Source organism: Topomyia yanbarensis, chromosome 3, assembly GCF_030247195.1.
Source record: "Topomyia yanbarensis strain Yona2022 chromosome 3, ASM3024719v1, whole genome shotgun sequence".
Lineage (NCBI taxonomy): Eukaryota > Metazoa > Arthropoda > Insecta > Diptera > Culicidae > Topomyia > Topomyia yanbarensis.
This window is the reverse complement of record NC_080672.1, coordinates 381008717-381030361: the sequence shown is the minus strand read 5'-3', so window position 1 is coordinate 381030361 and position 21645 is coordinate 381008717. Positions and strand designations below refer to the sequence as shown.

General features: G+C 37.6%; 2 protein-coding genes across 5 annotated transcripts in view; one reads left to right on the top strand and one right to left on the bottom strand.

Moving 5' to 3' along the window:
- LOC131689068 (uncharacterized) overlaps positions 1-21645 on the bottom strand; it is a 492270-nt gene that overhangs the window by 405504 nt on the left and 65121 nt on the right. The window lies entirely within an intron of this gene.
- LOC131689067 (basement membrane-specific heparan sulfate proteoglycan core protein-like) lies at positions 1685-20723 on the top strand. The gene is made up of 5 exons (XM_058973850.1): positions 1685-2434; positions 2537-2752; positions 3384-4587; positions 19960-20377; positions 20433-20723. The coding sequence occupies exons 1-5, from the start codon at positions 1732-1734 to the stop codon at positions 20505-20507; spliced, it is 2616 nt and encodes an 871-aa protein (XP_058829833.1). The 5' UTR covers positions 1685-1731; the 3' UTR covers positions 20508-20723.

Here is a 21645-nt window from a genome sequence, read left to right as displayed (position 1 = left end):
GTTCGTCGGCGGCTCGCCGAAAGTGGACTAAAGAGCTGTTTTGCATCTAAGCGCCCATTCATTAACAAACGAAACCAAAAGAAGCGATTGGAGTTTGCCAAAAAATACGCTGGTATGACTGTGGACTTCTGGAAAACAGTTTTATGAACGGACGAGAGTAAGTTTGAGCTATTCGGACAAAAGCGACGTTCAAGAGTTTGGAGACATTCTGGTGATGCACTTAAGGAAGCATATATTCAAAAGACGATGAAGCATGGAGGTGGAAACATTATGGTGTGGGGATCGTTCGCATGGTCTGAAGTCGGAAGCTAGGCACACATCAAGTGGATTACGACTGCTGATGTGTACATTGACTTGCTGTGTGAAAATTTGGAGGTTTCTCTTTTGAAAACTGGTCTAGAAACCAAATTCATTTTCCAACAAGACAATGATCCGAAGCATACTGCCAAGAAAACTACTGCATTCTTCAAATCAAACAGGGTAAAAGTTCTTGAATGGCCTCCACAATCTCCTGATCTGAACCCAATCGAAAATTTGTGGGGTTATTTGGATGGAAAAGTAGACAAGACGACGGTTTCCAACAAAAATGTCTATTTTGAAGCTCTCGAGACCGCATGGGAAGAAATTGATCAGGAATATCTGAAAAACCTCGTCGAAAGTATGTCAAGACGATTGGAAGCAGTGTTGAAAACTAAGGGTGGTCACACCAAATATTTAAAAGTGAAAAATAAATCGATAAAAGTTATTGAAGAACAAAACAAAAGGTGTATGATTTATTTTGTCCATATCAATACAGTTTCCTTATTATAAATCAATACATATTGAGAAAGTCATGCATTATCGTATATTTTCCATATCGGTAAATTTTTATCATGACAAAATACAGTAACATTCCCCAAGGGACCAGCCTGCTAATTTCAAAACCGGCTGAGATATTGATCACGAAAAATAAAAATAAGTGGTGTATGATTTATTTTGTCCAGTACTGTACTTGATGATGTTTGCAATATCGTCAAACGCATCAATCTAGGGGAGGGCAAATAATCATAACCTTAAAGCCGAATCCCATCCAAAACACCTAGGGGGTCACAATAGGCTCTACAACCGTACTGCCACTACCCTATGCTGCTTCCTTTTAGCCCCCATTTGCCAGAAACATTATGTACACGGTTCAAAATATAAATAAAATGACAAAAATCGAGAGTAATCTTAACACACAAAGAAATTCGAAGTGTAATTTTAATGTAAACATTCATTAAAACTAAACTTCATGTGTTAGAAAACAATGGGTTAACGGAGTTAAGAACGATTCTAAATATATGCTTTAGATTTGCTTCATGTTTACATGTACTGTTAAATCATTGCTGTAATACCACTAAATCCCACCCCATAGCCGAATTCCTGGCTACGCCATTTAAAAATATTCATGTTCGGTATGCCGAGTTTCCTTACCCTAGACAGTTATTTTAGACAATCGAGCAAAACGCTTATGCTTGCAATCAAGCTTCGACTAAGAGGATTCATGAGCCAAGAATTCACAGGAAGAGATGTGTTCACCCAACAGTGTGCTATTCATTGCCTTGGTTGGAATTCGTCTATGTCTATTAAAATGAGACTCGCCAGAAACACAACCATAAATATCGCTTCAAAACACTATCTGTCCAAGGTTATCAGCAGGCACCATTCACAAAATCACCGGAGCATTAGTCGTCACGAGTTGTGTTCAGAGTCATGTCTCTCGCAGCTAGTCGCATTTTTGTTTTTCTATTCGGTTTCACATTAATCGTGTTGGCAGTGGCAGAAAATCCCAGTAACATCACAATCGTGCCGTCCAAGATTTATCGGGATTCGGTGTGCGGTTCGAAATTCGAAGCTCGAATCGGATATGGAGATGCTGCCTCCGAGGGCCAGTGGCCCTGGCACGGAGCTCTGTTCTACGGCAACGATTACATCTGCGGTTGTACGTTGATAAGCGAATGGTTCGTCCTGACGGCGGCCCACTGCGTATTCAATCCGGAAACGGAAAGCAGATTCAATCTGCGATTGTTGCGTGTGAGTTTGGGATTACATTCGCTAGACAGGCTCGAAAATAGCACCCGTGAGTACAAGCTGGCGGCGGCCAAGGTCTATCCACTGTTCGCACTGACGAATCACAAACACGATGTAGCACTGCTGCTATTGGCCAATCGGGTCGAGCTGGGTGATTTCATTTACCCAATCAGTGTCGGCTTCAGTGAACCAGCTTGGATCGAACACTTGGCTGGTTATTCGGGGACGGTCGTCGGCTGGGGTTTCACGGAAGCGGATGCCGTTTCGAATGTCCTAATGACAGCCCAGATGCCTATTGTTCGCTACACGGATTGTGTCGAAAGCAATCCGGATCTGTTTGGCCGGTTGATCCACAATGGGATGTACTGCGCTGGTGCACTGAATGGTAAAATTCTGCGAGTGTACGATTGTTTTTGGTGACACCGATTTTTGTTTTTATATTTTACCCGAGTGGCCTATTTTTGCATTGATTAATCGATCGTTACAGGGACAAGTGTGTGCAATGGTGATAGTGGTGGAGGGATGTATGTGTACCAAAACGGCGGCTGGTACCTGCGGGGAGTGGTTTCGTTCTCGGCCACTCGTAGTGGGACGAATTTGTGCGATTTATACAGCTATGCGGGTTTCGTAAATGTGCAATATTATGCCAATTGGATCCGGCAGCAATTGAAGGACCACGAGAAAGGATTAAACCAGACTAGAGGTGATTGATTATATATTATTTTTTTTGATAACAACTGAGCTTAATGGCATTTTGGGTTTTGACATCATGGTTTATTACACTCACTCGAACATGAGTGTTATAACACTATCTTTTCATACGTTTTAATAGTACAACGCAAAAAAGATTTATTATGTCGATGACTGAATGAGTGTAACAACGACATGTGAAATGTCAAGAATCAAAATACAATTAGCGAGCACCTTGCGTCACTTGATAATTGGTCGGTGTTAAGTCAGAACGGATTAAATCGCTAAATCTTAAAAAAATGAGATAAAGATAGCACTGGATAAAGAATTTCTTCAGCTAAATTCGACTTTTACCAGATTTAAAATATGTTGCAATCAGCAAGAATTATGGCAAAAATTCATTTCAAAATATAATGTAAGAGATGCTGCGATTCAAACTTTAAACTCGTTTTTTTTCGTAATTAACACAATGTCACTTAGTCCGGTCTGACTTAATACCGACCAATTATTAGGAAGATTAATTTCCATTTAACCTCACTCTAAAATAGTAGATTAAAGAATAATTATTATTCCGGTTTTAGCTTTGACTATGTAGGAAAATCTGGTGAATTTATTATTGTTACAAGATAGTTCTCTATTTCCAGCTGCTAAATCAAATGAATCAGTTTTAACCCGTTTCGAAACGGAGAATTCCATACCAACGAACCCAGCTGAAATCACTACCACAGAGCGACAACAAATCATCCCGGAAGGCTCACCGGTGGACCCTGTTCGCCCAGAATGTCTACAGCATCACAGCGTAGTGATCACTGTTGACCGAGACTCCAGTGTGTCGCTACTCTGTCGTCACGAACCCGACGATCATATTTACTCAATTCGATGGTTCCGCAGGAACGAATACAATCAGATTGTAGATATCTCCTCTGAACTTGGATTCGCCAATGATTCCATTCACGACATTCTCACTCTGAGGCATCTCGACGCTCGCCATTCGGGAAGATATTTCTGCAGGGTGCGTTCACGGGATAGAGAATCCACGGATAACAGAACGTTAGCCGTAACCGGTGTGGTTCCACGGTTTGTTAACAATAACCAGTCTTCGTTCATGAAGTTTCTGCTTTCGTTCAAGCTCGATTATTTTAATCTAAAGGTTTCGTTCAAAGCGGAGAAAAGCGATGGGATAATATTCACAAAAATTGCTTGTGGAGAACAAATTTCCACGCTAACGCTAGTCAATAATAGAGTGGTATTTCAGTTTCGAACCAGCAGAGGAACCATTCGGAAACTGTCCAGTGAGGATCATTTCGTTCGTTCGGGTCAGTGGCACACTATTCAAATCAGTAATTTGCGGGATCGCGGTTACTTTTCGTTGGATAACCGATTGCTCGCATTGTTCCGTGAGAGTATGTACACTTCAAATTGCGATGAAGAGAGGGTGTACCTGGGAGGAGCTCCAGGAAAAAACAGCACCGGTTTTACTGGCTGTATCAGTACGATGGTTCTCAATGATCACCTGATCGATCTCTGGAAAGAGCCGATAGATATTCAGCAGGTGACCCAGTGCTACCCATGTTCGAATAGCCCATGCGCGAATGGAGGAGTCTGCATAGAGACGAGTGACAGCGATGGATTGGAATGTCTTTGTAACAACGGATTCGTAGGAAAGTACTGTACTCATAGAGGGGAAAGTTGCGATGTTCAAACATGCAATGAGGGATTTTGTGATGATTTTGAAACCGGATTCAAATGTTTCTGTCCGGCTAACAGATCAGGAAAACGGTGTGAGCGGGAGTACCATTTAGGTAGTAAGGGGATTTCGTTCGATTCATCCGGATTCGCACAGTACAGGTTAGTACACCCAATATATTTTTTTCTAATTCGAACAAGTAATGTTTCGTGTTCCACTCGTCAGTAACTGACACCAACGAGTGGAACACGAGACATCAAAATCCAACTTTTCAGTCAGTTAGGTCTTGTGTCCGTATGCGCAAATTGGTTAATCCAATTTTTTCCTTCGGGAAAAAAGACAGGTTACAAACTCGCAGGCGTTTGGCTCTCGTGCCAAAAAACAGTTCGTTTCCCTATACTCGTCATCGACCCAGAGCTTCTGTGCTTGACTAGCCGGGAAATTACTCGGTACCAGCTAGTTGCTATGTTCAGGTTCACACATGTTGTGTGGGCCGTTTTGATTTGATGTCTAACTGACGCCAATTTGGTGTTAGTTTTGATACATCGTCTAACTAACAGAAAATTAGTGTCAGTTACTGGCGATTGGAACACGAAATATTAAAATCCAACTTTTCAAAGTTAGGTCGTGTACCCTTATTCGCAAATTGGTTATTTAATTTTTTCCTTTGGGAAAACGATAGGTTGTATACTGGCAGGCGAAAAACCAATCACCACTGTTGGATCATTCATTTTTGTATCATTAACCAGTAAGTAAAGATTTGTTCGGTTTCTCGGTTTTTAAAAATTTAACGGGTATTGTACATATACTGCCCGACGTTTCGGTCCCTAGTTTTGACCTTTTTCGAGGGAATAGTAGCGTTCCACATCTATACGTCATTTATCAACCATGGGAAGGGGTTTATATTTCACTTCATATGCAACGATTGATGGAGCCATGTGGCATCCGCCGGGCTGAAATTTCTCGAAGTATTTTAGATGCGACTAACAACAGATGTGGCTGTGGTTCACTAGGAGGATGATAACAGTCTATAATCATTCTCCGAATTAAGCAAACCTAGAGGCCATGTGGCCTCCGGTGGGTTGAAGTATATCGACCAAGAATTGATCCACTCAGTTCCTGCTCTAATGTCGTAAGAGGCGACTGAAAACAGGAGTCCTCAAGTTGAGGTGTTTCTCCGTGCTGAGCACTGAATGACCTGCATGATAAAAATACGCTAGTCACGTATGCAGTATCGTGGGTCCCTTTCTGTGTTAACCCTACAAACCATCAACATAAATAAAAAGACTCGTAAATATGTCTACAAAGAGTCAAAATCGTTATGACTGTCGATTTTAGTCTGCAGAAATTGATTTGTAATCGCATATTACTAAAACATGATCTGAACACGCCTTTCATTCAAAATGGCTTTGATGTTCTAGTTAAATCGTGTTCGATCGGAGTTGGTCGTAGAACACTACCAACTTATTCATATAGCTACAAATATATAGATTATTAAAAATCGTATTTTTGCTCACATTTGATCGTATTTTACTTCGATCAATGTCGGATTAACAACTTATTAAAGTTATTGTGCTCGTTCCAATGTGTGGGAATAGTCAGTTAGCAACATAAACATATGTATGTCTTCGATATTTATCACAATGACTTCAAAAAGTTAGATACGGCTCAGGCCCGTGCGCAAGGGGAGGGTTTTAGGGGTTCAAACCCATCCTATGAGGGTTTTGAATTACATTCAAAAATTTGTTAACTTCCTGTTCATGGATGAAATTATACAGCGAACAGTATTATTCGAGTTCAGTCTCTCTAGAAACAAGTCGTTGAAAACCAAGGAAGAAACCCCACGAAGGTGGCTGGAAAGGGATGTAAGTTATGTTGTCATTTGTCCAAACTACGATTCCATGGCTGGTTATGTTTAATATAATGGAGAACATGTCTATACATATTCAGTACGACTTGCACATACATACAATGGATCGACAGCAACGAACTTGATATTTTACGTATCGACGCTAAAACACTTGAAGCCAGTGACGGATCCACGAGGAGGGTTTGGGGGTTCCGGAGAAGAATTTATACTGAAGGCACTAGGAAATTTTATTCGGCAGATGGCTTCAAGAGAGGGGACTTGATAGGGAAGTGGGGTTTGGGGAAGGGTGGTGTGTGATTTATGTGGGAGGAGGGGGGGCTACCCCTCAATGCAAAACTCTAACTACGCTCCTGTCAAAATACAGAAAACTATTATTTGTCCAAAAAAAATTCTCGTGAATGGGTTGACGATGTTCGGAGTGATTGCATAACCTTCCTATAGGAGAAATGCAAAAATCCGTTCAAAAATTGAACTGAACGATTTACGAATACCCTGACCAAGTTTCTGAAATTATGAATAATAGATCTCGTATCCATGAACTTTCTGTGTTTCTACAAAACTAGTTCGCCCCGACTGTATACATGGCGTTACATTCGAATGTTTGGTTGGGTTACTGTTGTTCGCTAGACATGTTTAGTTTTTGTTATAAGTCTTGTTCATAATTTATACATTCATACACAGCCGACAGTCAAGCGATTTTTATGATTTCAGCAGTTAATCTCCGATTTTTGTAATTTTTTATCACGTTAACGTGTTATTTTATTCATGAGTTTACTATCCGATTATTATGTCAGAGTAGCGGGATCTATGTTCATAATTTCAGGATCTTATGCTCGATTTTCGTAATTTCCATTCACGTTATCGTGATATTTCAATCATGAGTAAAGTGATTCATGTTCATAATTTCAGTATTCTAGTCACGATTTTGAATATTTCAATCACGAGTAATGTGATTTATGTCCATGATTGCAGGAACTTGGTCATGCTATTCTAAATTTCTGTTCATGTTGTCGTGATATTTTAGTCACGAGTAGGGATTCATGTTTGTGTTTATGATTTCAGGATCTTAGTGACGAGTTTTGACATTTTTGTCACGAGTTGTGTGATCTATGTTTATGATTTCAGGACCTCAGTAACGATTTTTGTAATTTCTGTTCATCTTATCGTGATATTTTATTCTAGAGTTTATTTTCTAATTTGACACCAGAAGTAATGTGACATGATATCAACAGTTTCATGGTGGTATTCGTAATTTCTCTTCGTCTTATCGCGATCTGCTATTTTTTGGTTACTATCGGTTTTTTGCACGGAGTAACGTGACCAGGTGAATTGGATCATAAAAGTGTGATTGGTGCGCGGGATCTTGTTCCGTAAACTACATCAAGAACACGATTTGCCGCGCTCAGCGCAGTTTTCGTTTTCTATCCAGACATCATACTGAACCACATCAAATGAATCACGGTAATAGTCATAATGGTTTTTTTTGTATCTACAGCTAGTACCCATTCTTGGTCGCTAGCTATTTCATGAAAACACGCACGGAACAAGAATGATTCCACGACTAATACTCCAAATTATGTGAAAATTTATTTACCATGTTACATGAAATTGAATATGATTAGGGATATCTTCATGCAAAATACATCGTAAATTACTAGAAATCATGAATCAGTTCACGAAGAAATGAATAATATGTAATGAACTTGGGAACTATTTCACGAGCACGGATACTGGATCGTGGCTAATATATTAGGAATCATGAACCTGTTCACGATTACATGAATAATATTTGATGGCTTTGTGAACTATTTCATAAGCACGAATTGTAACTTGTGACTATTCAACTAGATAACATAAACCAGTTCACGACATGAATAACATTTTAAAATTTTGGGATTTATTTCACGGGTACGCACGGTCAGTCGTGACTATTATACTAAGAATCATGAACGAGTTCACGAATACATGAATAATATTTCATGATTTTGTGAACTATTTCAGGAGCACGAATGGTAAGTCGTGTCTAATGTATTAGGTATCATGTATTAGATCACGAGGATTGAATGGATTCATGAATAAAATACCGAGTTTCGTGAAATAGAGCACGAAAAAATATTGACAATGTTTTGATTTTGCGAACTATCTATGAATAACATTATGAGTCAACTAAGATTAATGATCATAAAGTTGTGAATTAGTTCTCGTACAGAAAATCAATTTGGCAATGACAAGGCAACCGTTACTGAATTTCACAAAACACTAACAAACAATTTCCACTAATAAAAACGTTATGAGGGCGTTACTGAAGCGAAATTGAACATAATTATAAAACACATAATTTTCGTTCATAGTCCGGTTTTCGTAACGTAAAACGCGAATGTTCCAGAATTCATAGTACTTTATTCACGATTTTAGGAACAATGTTTTACGGTGTAATGGTGGCCCCGGATAGATGAGGATGGCAAGATGCAAGAGGTTTAAGTTTAGTCGGTAGGATTAACTACTTCAAACCAATCAGACACTACCACTAACCAATTCCATTCCTTCTCGATAATAAACATTTTCATCCTATTTGTTGAGCTGAGTCGATTGATACACAATACTCGACCTTCCAGGTTTCATAAAAATCTTCAAAGTTTAACCTTTCTTTTATGAGAAACGTAGAAAATTCAAAACCCTCCCCATGAGCATTTTCTGCGCACGTGCCTGATACGGCTTAATATATCACAACATATAGGAAAACCGATTTCGCGATTTTACTTACGACTTATCTCATATCTTTGAAATGAGATTCCTTCATATATTGCGAATGATTATCGGAATAGAGTTTCTCTAGTTGAAGACAACATGTGGTTACGAAATAATAAGGGATTGTCGTATAGGTTGGGACGCTTTATTGGCGATTCTACGTTGAAACCGCTCACAGATAGCGCTGGAAGCAAAGTGTTGCTGATTTGATTCTGTTCTGTCATAGTGCATATATTTTCTGTCAACATTGGTAAAAAATAACTTTTAAACACCAAATCACCGATCAATTTGTTGATAATTGTTTATGAAAATGATGGAAAACCATCATTTTATAAGATGATGAGTAAACATCTTGCGAAAAGGTTGTAAAACATAGTGGTTTCTAATATTATTCGCAGAGCTATATGTGTGCTGTTCCAAAATGTAATTTGTTGAGCATCGTAGTCGCCGCAACATCATTTCCAGTTCCTCCTAAGTTAAGCTAAACCTTCATGAGATGGTGTAAATTCATGCAACTCTCCGGATCACGCGAGGAAAGAATATATCTGGTTAATAGGAAAGTGTCAGCTTTGTATCATACACAGCCGATCCTTCTCTCTGATAGTCTTCACTGAATCTCCTACGTAGTCCAAAATATGAAGGAGTTTGACATTGGTACTGATTGGGTCTCGGTTTCAAGTTGGAACTATATTTATGGAACGATTTTTGATAACCACAATAATACCCCGAATACATTTCGAAGAAATGTATGAGCCAAATAGTTGCAAATGGCTGTAATTTCAGAATAATTGCAAATAAAACTAAATTTCTTACTCGTTTCATTCATATTTTGGCAGTGGTAAGCTTTTTCCGAGATGAAAATGAAGTTTTTGTTGTAAGCTACGACTCACTTGCGGGTGAAAAAAAGCAAACTGTATCACTTTACCAGTTCATGAGCTGAATCATAGGTGTCGCATGACTAATTTTGGTTTTGCCGCAAATCGCCAATAGGTTGGGACAGCTCGATATTTTCGTTCCTATGCAGTGTTGTCATCTGTTATTTTTAGCACATACTAGACTCGATCGTAGCTCACTTTTTATACCATGTTGAAGTTATAGTTCATTATTGTCACAGCTGCACTAAGCAGTGTCAAAAAACGAGCGAAAAATCTTTTGTTGTGCTGATTTTTGCGCCATCTTAAATTGAATCTTTTTCATCGAAATTTCAACGTAAATAATTTTAAAGTGTTAAGAAGTAACTAAAATGTTATTTACGCTCAGGGTTTTGCGTTTGCTTCATTGGATTTTTTTCTTCGAAAAATTGGTTGGGACAAGCGTGTCGAATAGGTTTGGACACCATACAATTACGCATGCGTACAAGGTTGCGTACAAGTTTTACATGTAAAAACTGTGAGTCAGATTAACTTTGTCAAATGGAAGTAAATAAGTCTTTCAGTTACTTATTCTTATTCTAAAATACCAATTAACAAAAAAATATTAACCAAAATATAAATATAATGCATTAAAGTTTAAATTGCCTTTAATTATTTAAATTGTTTGAAGTGCCCCAACCTATACGACACTTTTTTACATTTCTTACAAAAGAAATGTATAGGATTCGCTGAAACTTTGAAAACTTTTTCCGAGGCCCGGAGGGCCGAGTTTCATATGCCAATCGACTCAGCTCGACAAATTGAGACAATGTCTGTATGTGAGTATGTGTGTATGTATGTATATACAAATTGTCATGTAATTATCTCAGCAATGGCTGAACCGATCTTTATAAAACTAGTTTCAAATGAAAGGTCCAACGTTGCCATTTGACACTATGTTGATATGTTGTATGCTTTCTGAGATATGGGTGATTTTGTCAAAACACGACAGGTTTTTAACAAATAACTTTCGAAAGAAGTGATCACATCAAGCAAATTAGATTGAAATAGAAAGCTACAAATACCTTTCAATCAAGCTATAGATTCTCAAAATCCATTAATGAGCGGCGGAGATATTAAACATTTTGTATTTTTGTTCTTTGCTTACCAATTTTCACTAACTAAACATGAGACCGATACATACATAGTATTGCTTTACTGGTGTTATAGGGGGTAAACTAAACCGATTTTGAATATCCGGGTATGGAAATACATCTACGTGATTCAAGGAATTCGATTCTGAAAACATTTTGTGAATTACCTTAATAATATATAAACTATTTCTTAAAAATTAATACATAAGTTTTCTTCATGGACAAACTAATGTGTGAGTTGTCTTCATAGTGAAATTTTTTCTAGAGTTCATGTATTTATCCCTTGGATTAGTCGTTGTGTTCAACTGTGAGGTGGATGTTGTAGGGTATATTAATTCATAGATCATCAAGTAATCTGCCCAGTAGTGAGATAAAAGATTTCTCATATAATTATACTCTTGAAATCACCGAGAGCAACTGTATTTTTGAATCTAAAAATTCTAGCTAAAATTTGGCTTTCTTTTGCAAGTTGTACAGGTGATGGCGCAAAAATTGCTAGTTGCGTTATTTATAATAAGGGTGTAAATGAATAAACATATCGCATAATATGCCTATCAATATATGGTTATGGCACTAACCATCATTTGCCATTTCTCATACGCCACCCCTCTCTATCACTATCTCACTCTCTCTCTCTCTCTTTTACTTTTTCTATCACTCACTCTCAGTCTCTCTCTCATTCTCTCTTTGTCTCTTTCTTCCTTCGTGTTCATGTTCTTTATCCATTTCAAAGTTGTGTGATAAGATCTTCTGGTAATCTGAAATATTTATTAATGTCCAACCACGTGTGCGATGTAATTGAGGAAGTTTGAGAAGACAAAACTATTTTTTGTCTGCCGTTACCCTGTAAATAGTTTTTGCATGTTAGTGTAGAAGAGAGCCACTTGTGATAACAAGTTTAACATTTCATCCTACTTGGTAAAAAAATATTTCGAGCCCTGAGAAAATTTGCAAAATGTTTGTATCATGAGAAAACTATAACTATATTCACACCCTCAAGATAAATGGCGTATCCTTCCGAAACGTTGAGTTTTGGGTAGGCAGGAGACCAAAAATCAAACTAAATCGATTCCAATTTAATTCAGTTCTATCAGTGCTTTTATATACACTATAATTAATGAAATTCATGCCTATCTCAGGGAAATATTAAACTTCACTGTGTAATAGGGATGTTTGAAATGAAAATTTTGAAAAGAGACCAGAGGCGACGCGTGGTTCCACCGTCAACCTGTTCAATATACCACCGAGACCCTTAAAAGTCACAATCGTCTCTGTGAGACGTATCTGTTCAGCTGATTCTTTTGTTTTCGATTTCATGCAACATCTAACGAATAGGACCAATGAAAAATATTCGTTGACAGAAAATTTCGCTGGAGCTTATCAGAACAAATTTGTTGTCAAATCCCACCAGTGAATTGTCCAACAAACTTCTTGTAGAATGCTTAATTTACCGTAGAAAAAGAACAAAAAATATATAACATATCCGAAAAGGTTGTCACTTAATTAGAATTGAAAAAGATTTCTTAATAGAAACATAAGCAATACAAGCATGTACAAAAAGATTAATAATTCGTCCTTCTGTTTAAGATAGATTGAAACATTTGTCAACCGGTTTAAGAAAATACCTTAATTCTTTCAAATTTGATAGAAATTTGAATGTTCCACATGCAATTCATTAAATCCAGAAAACTTATTTTCTTTGCAAATTATCGTAGGAAACAGGCATTTAACATCCACGCGTCCATGATTAGAACAAACCCTGATTTAAGTTTGTCTGTTTTACACGTTCAGTAGACATATTTTCAGCATGTAAATGCAAAGATCAAACGATTTCTTTGACTCAAAAGTAGACGGTTCTTTATTATGGTTGAACCAACCAAATACATACGCGCTTGTAACTAGTATGCCCCAGGGGCAGAAACATCTTGTTTGGCTTCCCAAAAAAAGCGTTCGGCCAACAGCTATGAACGTACGGCGCAAGGTGTTCGAAAATTTTAAAGCACTCTATTTTGCACACAGTTCCAACGCCCAAATGTACATCGCAGCAATGTGCGCTGGTTCAATATTTGATTTGAACCGGTGCAAAAGAGAATAGAAAGAGCCTCGCCCATAGCACTCGCTCTGCTATTCCAGCCGTCGCTCATGCAGTTGCACCCTCCAGAGCATGCGGTGAGAGTACGAGATGCGTGCATGTTTCTGGTTGAACCGGTCATAGGAAAACAGAAAATTGCTGAATTCTACTCGCTGGAGACGCTAGGTTGATTTATCGTTCAGATCAAATTATTGCACTTCAAAGTTTTGAGATTATTACTTTCATTAAAAATTGTTTGCGTGCTACTGCTGTAATGTTTACTCAAAAGTGGTTTTGGGTCGTCTGATTGTTCCTACCTGTTCAGTGAACAGGTTGAACGTACCGACGCGTCGCCTCTGAAAGAGACATTCCACGTGCGTTATTTAAAATCTTCGTATCTCTATGGAATTTTGAATGAGACATGATCAAACATGTCGTGTGAAAAGTAAGAACACCATTTTTGTGATGATATTCAAAATATATATTCATTGTATTGGAATGAACTATTATGATGAATAATGGATCAAAGCCCAAAAATATCCACTAATTAGATCCGGGAAAAGAAGTCTCCCACTCTCGATGGGCGATCCAAGTACAATGTTTCTTCTAACTTATCGTTATCCATTTTTGCTCTATACTGAGTACAATTCAATTGATCTTTCAATGGCAGTCATAATTAGTAGTAGCATTGGGTAATTCATTACACGTTTGATTTGACAACATTTTTGCAATACACATTACTGTGCAGCAACAAATGTACCCATTTCATGACCAATGTAACTAGAAACATATTTATTCGCAGAAAATTCATACTTGAAATTTTAAGCATGTCCATCCATCAAAAGCAGATTTTATATCCAGTGACAATTTCAATGACCACTTGCGTTTCTAACAAACTAAATACTTATCCTGAAAATTTGAATCATTTATTTTTCATAGTATTGGTTGGTATAGGACTCATTTATCCATATTTGCTGAACGAAAATTCCGAATGAAATAATATGCAAGCTATAAGGATGACTGGAACGAGACTGGATTATAATCAATCGAACGGCTTTTGTGCTATATCGACATAGCATAGCTTCACACTATATACTGCAATGCAGAAGAAAACTGTGAAATATCTACCTGCCCCATTTACGAATCGCATTCTCTCTCTGTCGCTCTCTGTTTAAAGAGTTTGAAAGCACATGTGACATTGTCTCACTTTACTATTTCGAATTGCGCGTATCTACGCCTACAGCACAAATTTTTTTTTCGAGATATGTGACCAAAAAGACAACTTTGAATTCCACAACAAATTGAACGTTCCATTCCAATAATTTACTCATTTCATCCTATTCATTCATTTGATTCATTTGATTCATTTGATTCATTTGATTCATTTGATTCATTTGATTCATTTGATTCATTTGATTCATTTGATTCATTTGATTCATTTGATTCATTTGATTCATTTGATTCATTTGATTCATTTTATTCATTTTATTCATTTGATTCATTTGATTCATTTGATTCATTTGATTCATTTGATTCATTTGATTCATTTGATTCATTTGATTCATTTGATTCATTTGATTCATTTGATTCATTTGATTCATTTGATTCATTTGATTCATTTGATTCATTTGATTCATTTGATTCATTTGATTCATTTGATTCATTTGATTCATTTGATTCATTTGATTCATTTGATTCATTTGATTCATTTGATTCATTTGATTCATTTGATTCATTTGATTCATTTGATTCATTTGATTCATTTTATTCATTTTATTCATTTGATTCATTTGATTCATTTGATTCATTTGATTCATTTGATTCATTTGATTCATTTGATTCATTTGATTCATTTGATTCATTTGATTCATTTGATTCATTTGATTCATTTGATTCATTTGATTCATTTGATTCATTTGATTCATTTGATTCATTTGATTCATTTGATTCATTTGATTCATTTGATTCATTTGATTCATTTGATTCATTTGATTCATTTGATGCATTTGATTCATTTGATTCATTTGATGCATTTGATTCATTTTAATTCATTTGATTCATTTTAATTCATTTGATTCATTTTAATTCATTTGATTCATTTGATTCATTTGATTCATTTGATTCATTTGATTCATTTGATTCATTTGATTCATTTGATTCATTTGATTCATTTGATTCATTTGATTCATTTGATTCATTTTATTCATTTGATTCATTTGATTCATTTGATTCATTTGATTCATTTGATTCATTTTAATTCATTTGATTCATTTGATCTAATTTGATTGATGTAATTTATTAATTTGATTTATATTAATTATTGTACTCATTTTATGAATTTGAAGACCTATTGTTTTGCATTTTTGCTTTATCTTTTATTTTGTTCGTTTTATTGATTTTATATAAATTATTCAGTTTATTCGAGGTTTTATTCGTGCAGGACTAGAAACTGCAAACTTATGAACGAGTTCTTCAAACTAATGAATGATCCAACAGTGATATGCGTAAAAAATGTCTCATCCCACTGCTAGGTGGATTAAGTTGTTTTTTTGGCCATTTTGCCGTCATGTAGAAAATTGATCCTGAGTCTTATTTAAAATTGCAAGTAAACTTCTTCCATTCGCAGACATTAAGCCACATAATATATCTACAAAATAGTGTATTACAAGCCAAAAAAATATTGTCATGGAAACAAGATATCAGCCTCTAAGCAAACCCGTCCCAACCTAGACTACATTCCCTTAATATCAGTGAAAAACACCAGGGCAGATGATTATGCTGCCGTTGCACTTGTGCGCGAAAGTGGGAATGAAACTCGTTCAGTTGTCTGCTCTTCCGTTCGAAAATGCAACACTAGTGCAATCAACTGCCCTGGTTTTTCCCATGAAAATCGAAATAATCAGGAATCAGAATATATTGGCTTAAATGGCACGTTCCGCTTATGTAGTCGGGGATTTGTGCCTTGCCGTGTGTTTTCATCATTTCCTGAAGGAAAGGACAAGGAGGGTGGGGAAGTAAAATTGGAAGGGTGGGAAAAATAACAGCACAAAAACAAAAATAAACAACAGATAAGTTTAACTCACAGGTAGTTCAACTTGCCTGCGAATAAGCTTAAAGCTCTTTACCATATTGGATAAGAAACTTTGGTATGTCTCTGAGTCTCAGTCGTCCAAACATGGTTTCGCCTATATAAGGACGGGCGAAGACTAGAAATCGCAATTGCGCTACTGCTGGACAGTTGAATATCAGATGATATGAGGTTCCATAGTCGGATTCACAAAGATCACATGAAAAGGACTCATCGCACTGAATAATTGCCATGTGGTAATTGAGTTTGCAGTGGCCGGTTAAAGCCCTGGTCAACATGCCGCAGTGGAGCTTCGAAAAATGTAGGAGATTTTTCGACATCACTGGGCACGGTTGTTCTAGAAACGCCTCTGTTTGGCGACACGTTTGTAGATTTCTCCAATAATTGCAGTGCTCGGACAAAGCCCAAGACCAAATTTTTTCCCTTATCCAACTTGTCGAAATTGGCAGCACGGGCTCAGGACCACCGAAGTCAATCGCTGAACCTGCCCTGGCCAAATCGTCAGCCCATTCATTTCCAGTAATACCGCAACGTCCGGGCACCCAGACAAGGTAGATAGCGTTGACAATGCTTAGTTCTTCGATTTGGGTTCGGCACGCGATCACTAGCTTGGACCGGGATTTGTCTGAGCTAAGGGCTTTGATTGCAGGCTGACTATCGGAGCAGAAGTTTATAGCTCTGCCGGACAAACTCAGGGAAGGGCCGATTGTATCCCGCACATAATCGCAAAGATTTCTGCTTGGAATACAGTACAGTATCTACCTAGTGAGTGAGATTGTTCCAATCTCATTTCACGACAGTAGACACCAGCACCAGCACGTCCTTCTATCAGAGAACCGCCAGTGTAACAGACCAATTGCGTTTGTTGTTGTCTTTCCATATAGCCAGACAACCACTCCTCTCGAGAGGGAATCTTCACATGGAATGTCCTGTAGGGAAAACTACATGAGAGTGTAATATCGCTAGGAGCAAGAATATCTTCATACTAATAAAATATAGCATAGAAGAATATCTTTCCCTCCATGTAACCATTTGTGACCACAATCGCGTATGACTGGCAGCAAGATCAACATGGTTACTGTTTCAAAGCCCAGTAACCTGCAGTCTGTATGCACATGATAGTGCTTCTTGTTTGAGATGTATGTGTAACAGTTTAATATTTAGAAGTGCCTTAAGAGCAGCAGTTGGAATCGTGGTGAAAGAACCAGTCAACGCCATGAGCGCCATTCTTTGCAGATGGTTTAGCTTTGACTGGACTGTCATCACCTCTCCCCTCTGCCACCACATAAGGCATCCGTATGACAGTATTGGACGTACAATTGTCGTGTAAATCAAATAGATGTATTTAGGTTTGAAACCCCAGGTCTTTCCAAAAGTTCGTCTGCACTGCCCGAAGGCCATGCACGCTTTCTTGAGTCTGAACTCAATATGAGCAGACCAATTGAGTTTGGAATCCAATATAACGCCAACGTATTTGACTTGATCTGCACACAGTAGGTCAGAATGAAATAACTACAAGGGACGAACCCCGGTTGTTATTCGCTTCTTCGTGAAAAGAACCATTGAAGTTTTGCTAACATCCAAACTGGTCAATACAAGACAATACTTTGGAATGGTAGTCCATATGAGGTTATAGAAATACGGACTACCATTCCAAAGTACTAAGTAACTCAACAGTTAAATTATTTTTAGGGCTCCAAAATAGGCCAATAGAAATTGGCTTCTTCGAAAATTGTGCCCCATAGTTTTGATTTCACCATTTACCACTACTTTGGTCTTCCGAAGTTCGCGTTTCATCATGACCCTCACTTGATCAAAGTATTCTAATGTCTTTTATCAGTGAAAAACACCAGGGCAGTTGATTATGCTGCCGTTGCACTTTTGCCCGAAAGTGGAACTCATTCAGTAGTCTGCTCTTCTGTTCGAACATGCAACACCAGTGCAATCAACTGCCCTGGTTTTTTCCATGAAAATCGACATAAGAATGAAAAGACGTCGCGTCTGTTGAAACAGAAAGAAAAAAAAATACCATAAAGCGAATTGTATTCACGCTTGCACTTTTATTCTTATGAAATTCTTATCACTTCATCATACACTGCTGGCCAATAAAATAGGTGTGTGATAGATTATTTTGTTTATCTCTCAATTACGCATACCAAGTTGCAGCAGTCTCAATCACACCTACCGCACACAGAAGCCTTGGGATCTGTCAAGTTACTAGTGGGTTGTTGGCGCTGATTATATTTGCAATCTTTGTCAAGATGCAAAACAAGACTACCGCAGGCTTTTTCGTGTGGTCAATATAATAGGTGTGTGAAATATATTAACGTGTTATTATTTTACATAATTCCATTATACGTTTTATTTGAGGAAGTTTGAATTCTGCGTGTTAATAAATGTATTTAAATGTTGAATCAGTCAAAGATTTGTTATAGAATGGGTCGAGCATCTCACTGTACTCAAGTGGAACGAGTTTTGCTAAAAAAAATTGTTCAAGAAGATAAGACGTATAAATAAATCGCGAATACACTGCGGCATTCCGAAAACTTTGTTACAAATGCCGTAAAACCTTTGAAAAAAGGGGAACACGCAAAAAACCTAAGAAAACATCTGCAGCAGCTGATCATCGTATTGTAATTTTAGCAAAATCTGACCCATTCGCGTCATCCAAGACCAATTCAGCACAAATTGGAAAAGTGGTAGGTCCGAGAACAGTTTGCTGTAGGCCGTAAACCCCAATCTTCCAGAAAGAATTGCTAAGAAGGTTCCACTATTTCGAAGCCAAAGCCTTTGAAGAAAAATGCAATTTGCTTTTTAACAGCGTTAATGGGCCTTGTTCAGAACGAATCAAAAAATGGCGACATATACTTCGGAGGGACGAATCAAAGGTAAACCTGTTTTCCTCCGATGCACAACGAAACGTTAAACGTCCAAAGTGCAAACAGTTTGATCTACGACACACGCAAAATATGGTAAAGCACGGAGGCGAGAACAATGAGGTTTGGGGCTTGCTTTTCGTAGAATGGCGCAGGTCCTATTCTTCGCAACGCCACTATAATGGCAAGATTCGAATGCAAGGCTAAAGGATGGACATCCTAAAGGATGTCATGCAGTCCTATGCCAAAGATAACGTGCCTTTACATGACAGTTTCAGCAAGATATTGACCAAAAACACACATCGAAGTATGTAAAGGAATGATTTCGGGATAATAAAGTGACTATAATATCGGACCATGCCAATCTCCTGTCATCAATCCCGTGGAAAATGTACGGAATGTACTTAAAAAGAAGTTATTCGATCGAAATTTCACAAATAATGATCGTTTGAGGGAAGCAGCTTAAAAGGAATGCTATCCTATACGAACGGAAACTTATCAGCGTTTAAATGACTCAATGCCAAGACAAATGGATAAAATTTGGTTGAATAAGGGAGCTTACACAGGTTACTAGTTGTTAAAAATGTTGAAGTCTTAAAATCATTGGATTTGAAAAATTTTAATGTAATGGATTACAATACACCTATTTCATTGACCAGGTACTTTTTTGAATTTCATGGAGAAGAAAGAGTTACGATAAAGCATAACATTTAATTTACAAATAAAAGTGTTCTTTTTCATATTTACGACTGTGCCTAACTATAAAATATTTGAATATAAAAATATTTTTAGAGAAAACTCAAAATTTCATGTATTTTTGTCTCACACCTATTTTATTGACCAGCAGTGTACCTGTTATCACTCTTTCCTCGTAGACTAAACCTGGGAAAGGATTTCTCCATGCAGTTCAGCTTCACTCCGCATTCCGTCGAGCGCAGCATGCTGGCTTATTTGATCGGCGAAAACCGAGGCATCAGCAACTTCCTGGCTCTGGTCATCGCAGATGGTCGGCTGGAACTGAGATTTTCCATGGATCTGGATATACGGGTAAACAGCCTGAAATCAACCGTACTGTTGGAGAAAGCAGTACCGTACAGGGTTAACTTTGGATACCGAAATGAGTTTGTGTTCTTCGCCGTCAATGACGAACCCGAAAGTTTGAAAAGTATTTTCGGCGATCTGTTATCCACCAGCGATTACGGTTACTCGCTGTATCTGGGTGGGCAGGATAGACACACTGTCTGGAATCGGTGTCCAGATATCGAGCGCGGTTTCGACGGTTGCATTGCGGAGGTATTTGTGAGAAGCTAAAAATCGGGCAGGTGATTGACACTTATTTCTTTTTCAGCTCAATGTGGACGATGAAATCGTAAATTTAACCACAGGTTTTGTGGACGCGAGGAATATTGCTAATTGCGAATAAACTGGTTTATTCTTAGTTGATTATATTTTAGTTAATTTGAAAGAAATTCACAAAGAAGGTGGCACAGAAAAAATTACTATTAAGGTAATAATCATTCCTTAAACTTAATATAACCGCCATGGCATTTTTTAGCAATTCCATTTTGGTAACAGCACAAGTGGTTGCTGTATAGGCTGATGGTCTGAAACATTTTAAATATATAATTCACGCATTGAATGTCAAATACGTGTCAGTCCTTAAAATCTTATTACTGTTGACATGTAGTCTATGTAGATGATAGGCTAACCCGACTGGAAGTTGACTTCCTGCTTCCGCCTATAGTATTAGATATTTCTAAATAATCCGAACAAAAAGAAAACGAATAACCCTAAGATTGAAGCCTGGTAAATCAGTCATGTAAAAAAACTGCTCACCAACTCGAACGAAAGCGGGTCAGTGTGCAATCTAGGCGCATTGTTCACTTCTTTGCTCGACCTCATCGCACAGCATTTCCATTCCCCAAATGTTTTTCGTTATCTGCCACCTTCCATCAAGCAATGTTTTCGCTCATCAACTGCCCACCACTGCAATACCCTACGGGCAATATTTGTTAAACTTAAACTTGTGTATACATTCATATACACAGGATCGTTTGTTTAGCTGCGGTGGTGTATACATAAGCCGAAAATATGTTTTTTTTGCTCACCGGAACTTTGTTTTCGGAGCTGCTCTAGTCTACTCATACAGAGGAGTAATATTTCTTGGTGTAGATTCGTAGGGGAACTGGGGGGAAGCCCGACACCCTGGGTAAGCCCGACACCCCACGACTTTTCCCTGACATCAAATTTTAAATCAAACAATAATGACAGGATATTATTAGTACGATTATTTTTGGCATTTCGATACATATCGATGCCATATGGGTTCATAAACGTCAACAAAATAAACAAAACAAGCGAAAGCAAAGTTGATGCGCTTTTGGATGTTATTTTTAGTTGATACATTTTAAGGTTTTAATAACACAAAAGCTTTGAAAATGACCAGTTTTTTTGTCACACATTCTATTCTACTCTCCATATCGTTATTTGTATGTATTGAAGATAAGTTTGAGTATTTCAATACTGTTAATTGAGCATTTAACAAAAATGGGCGCTGTTGG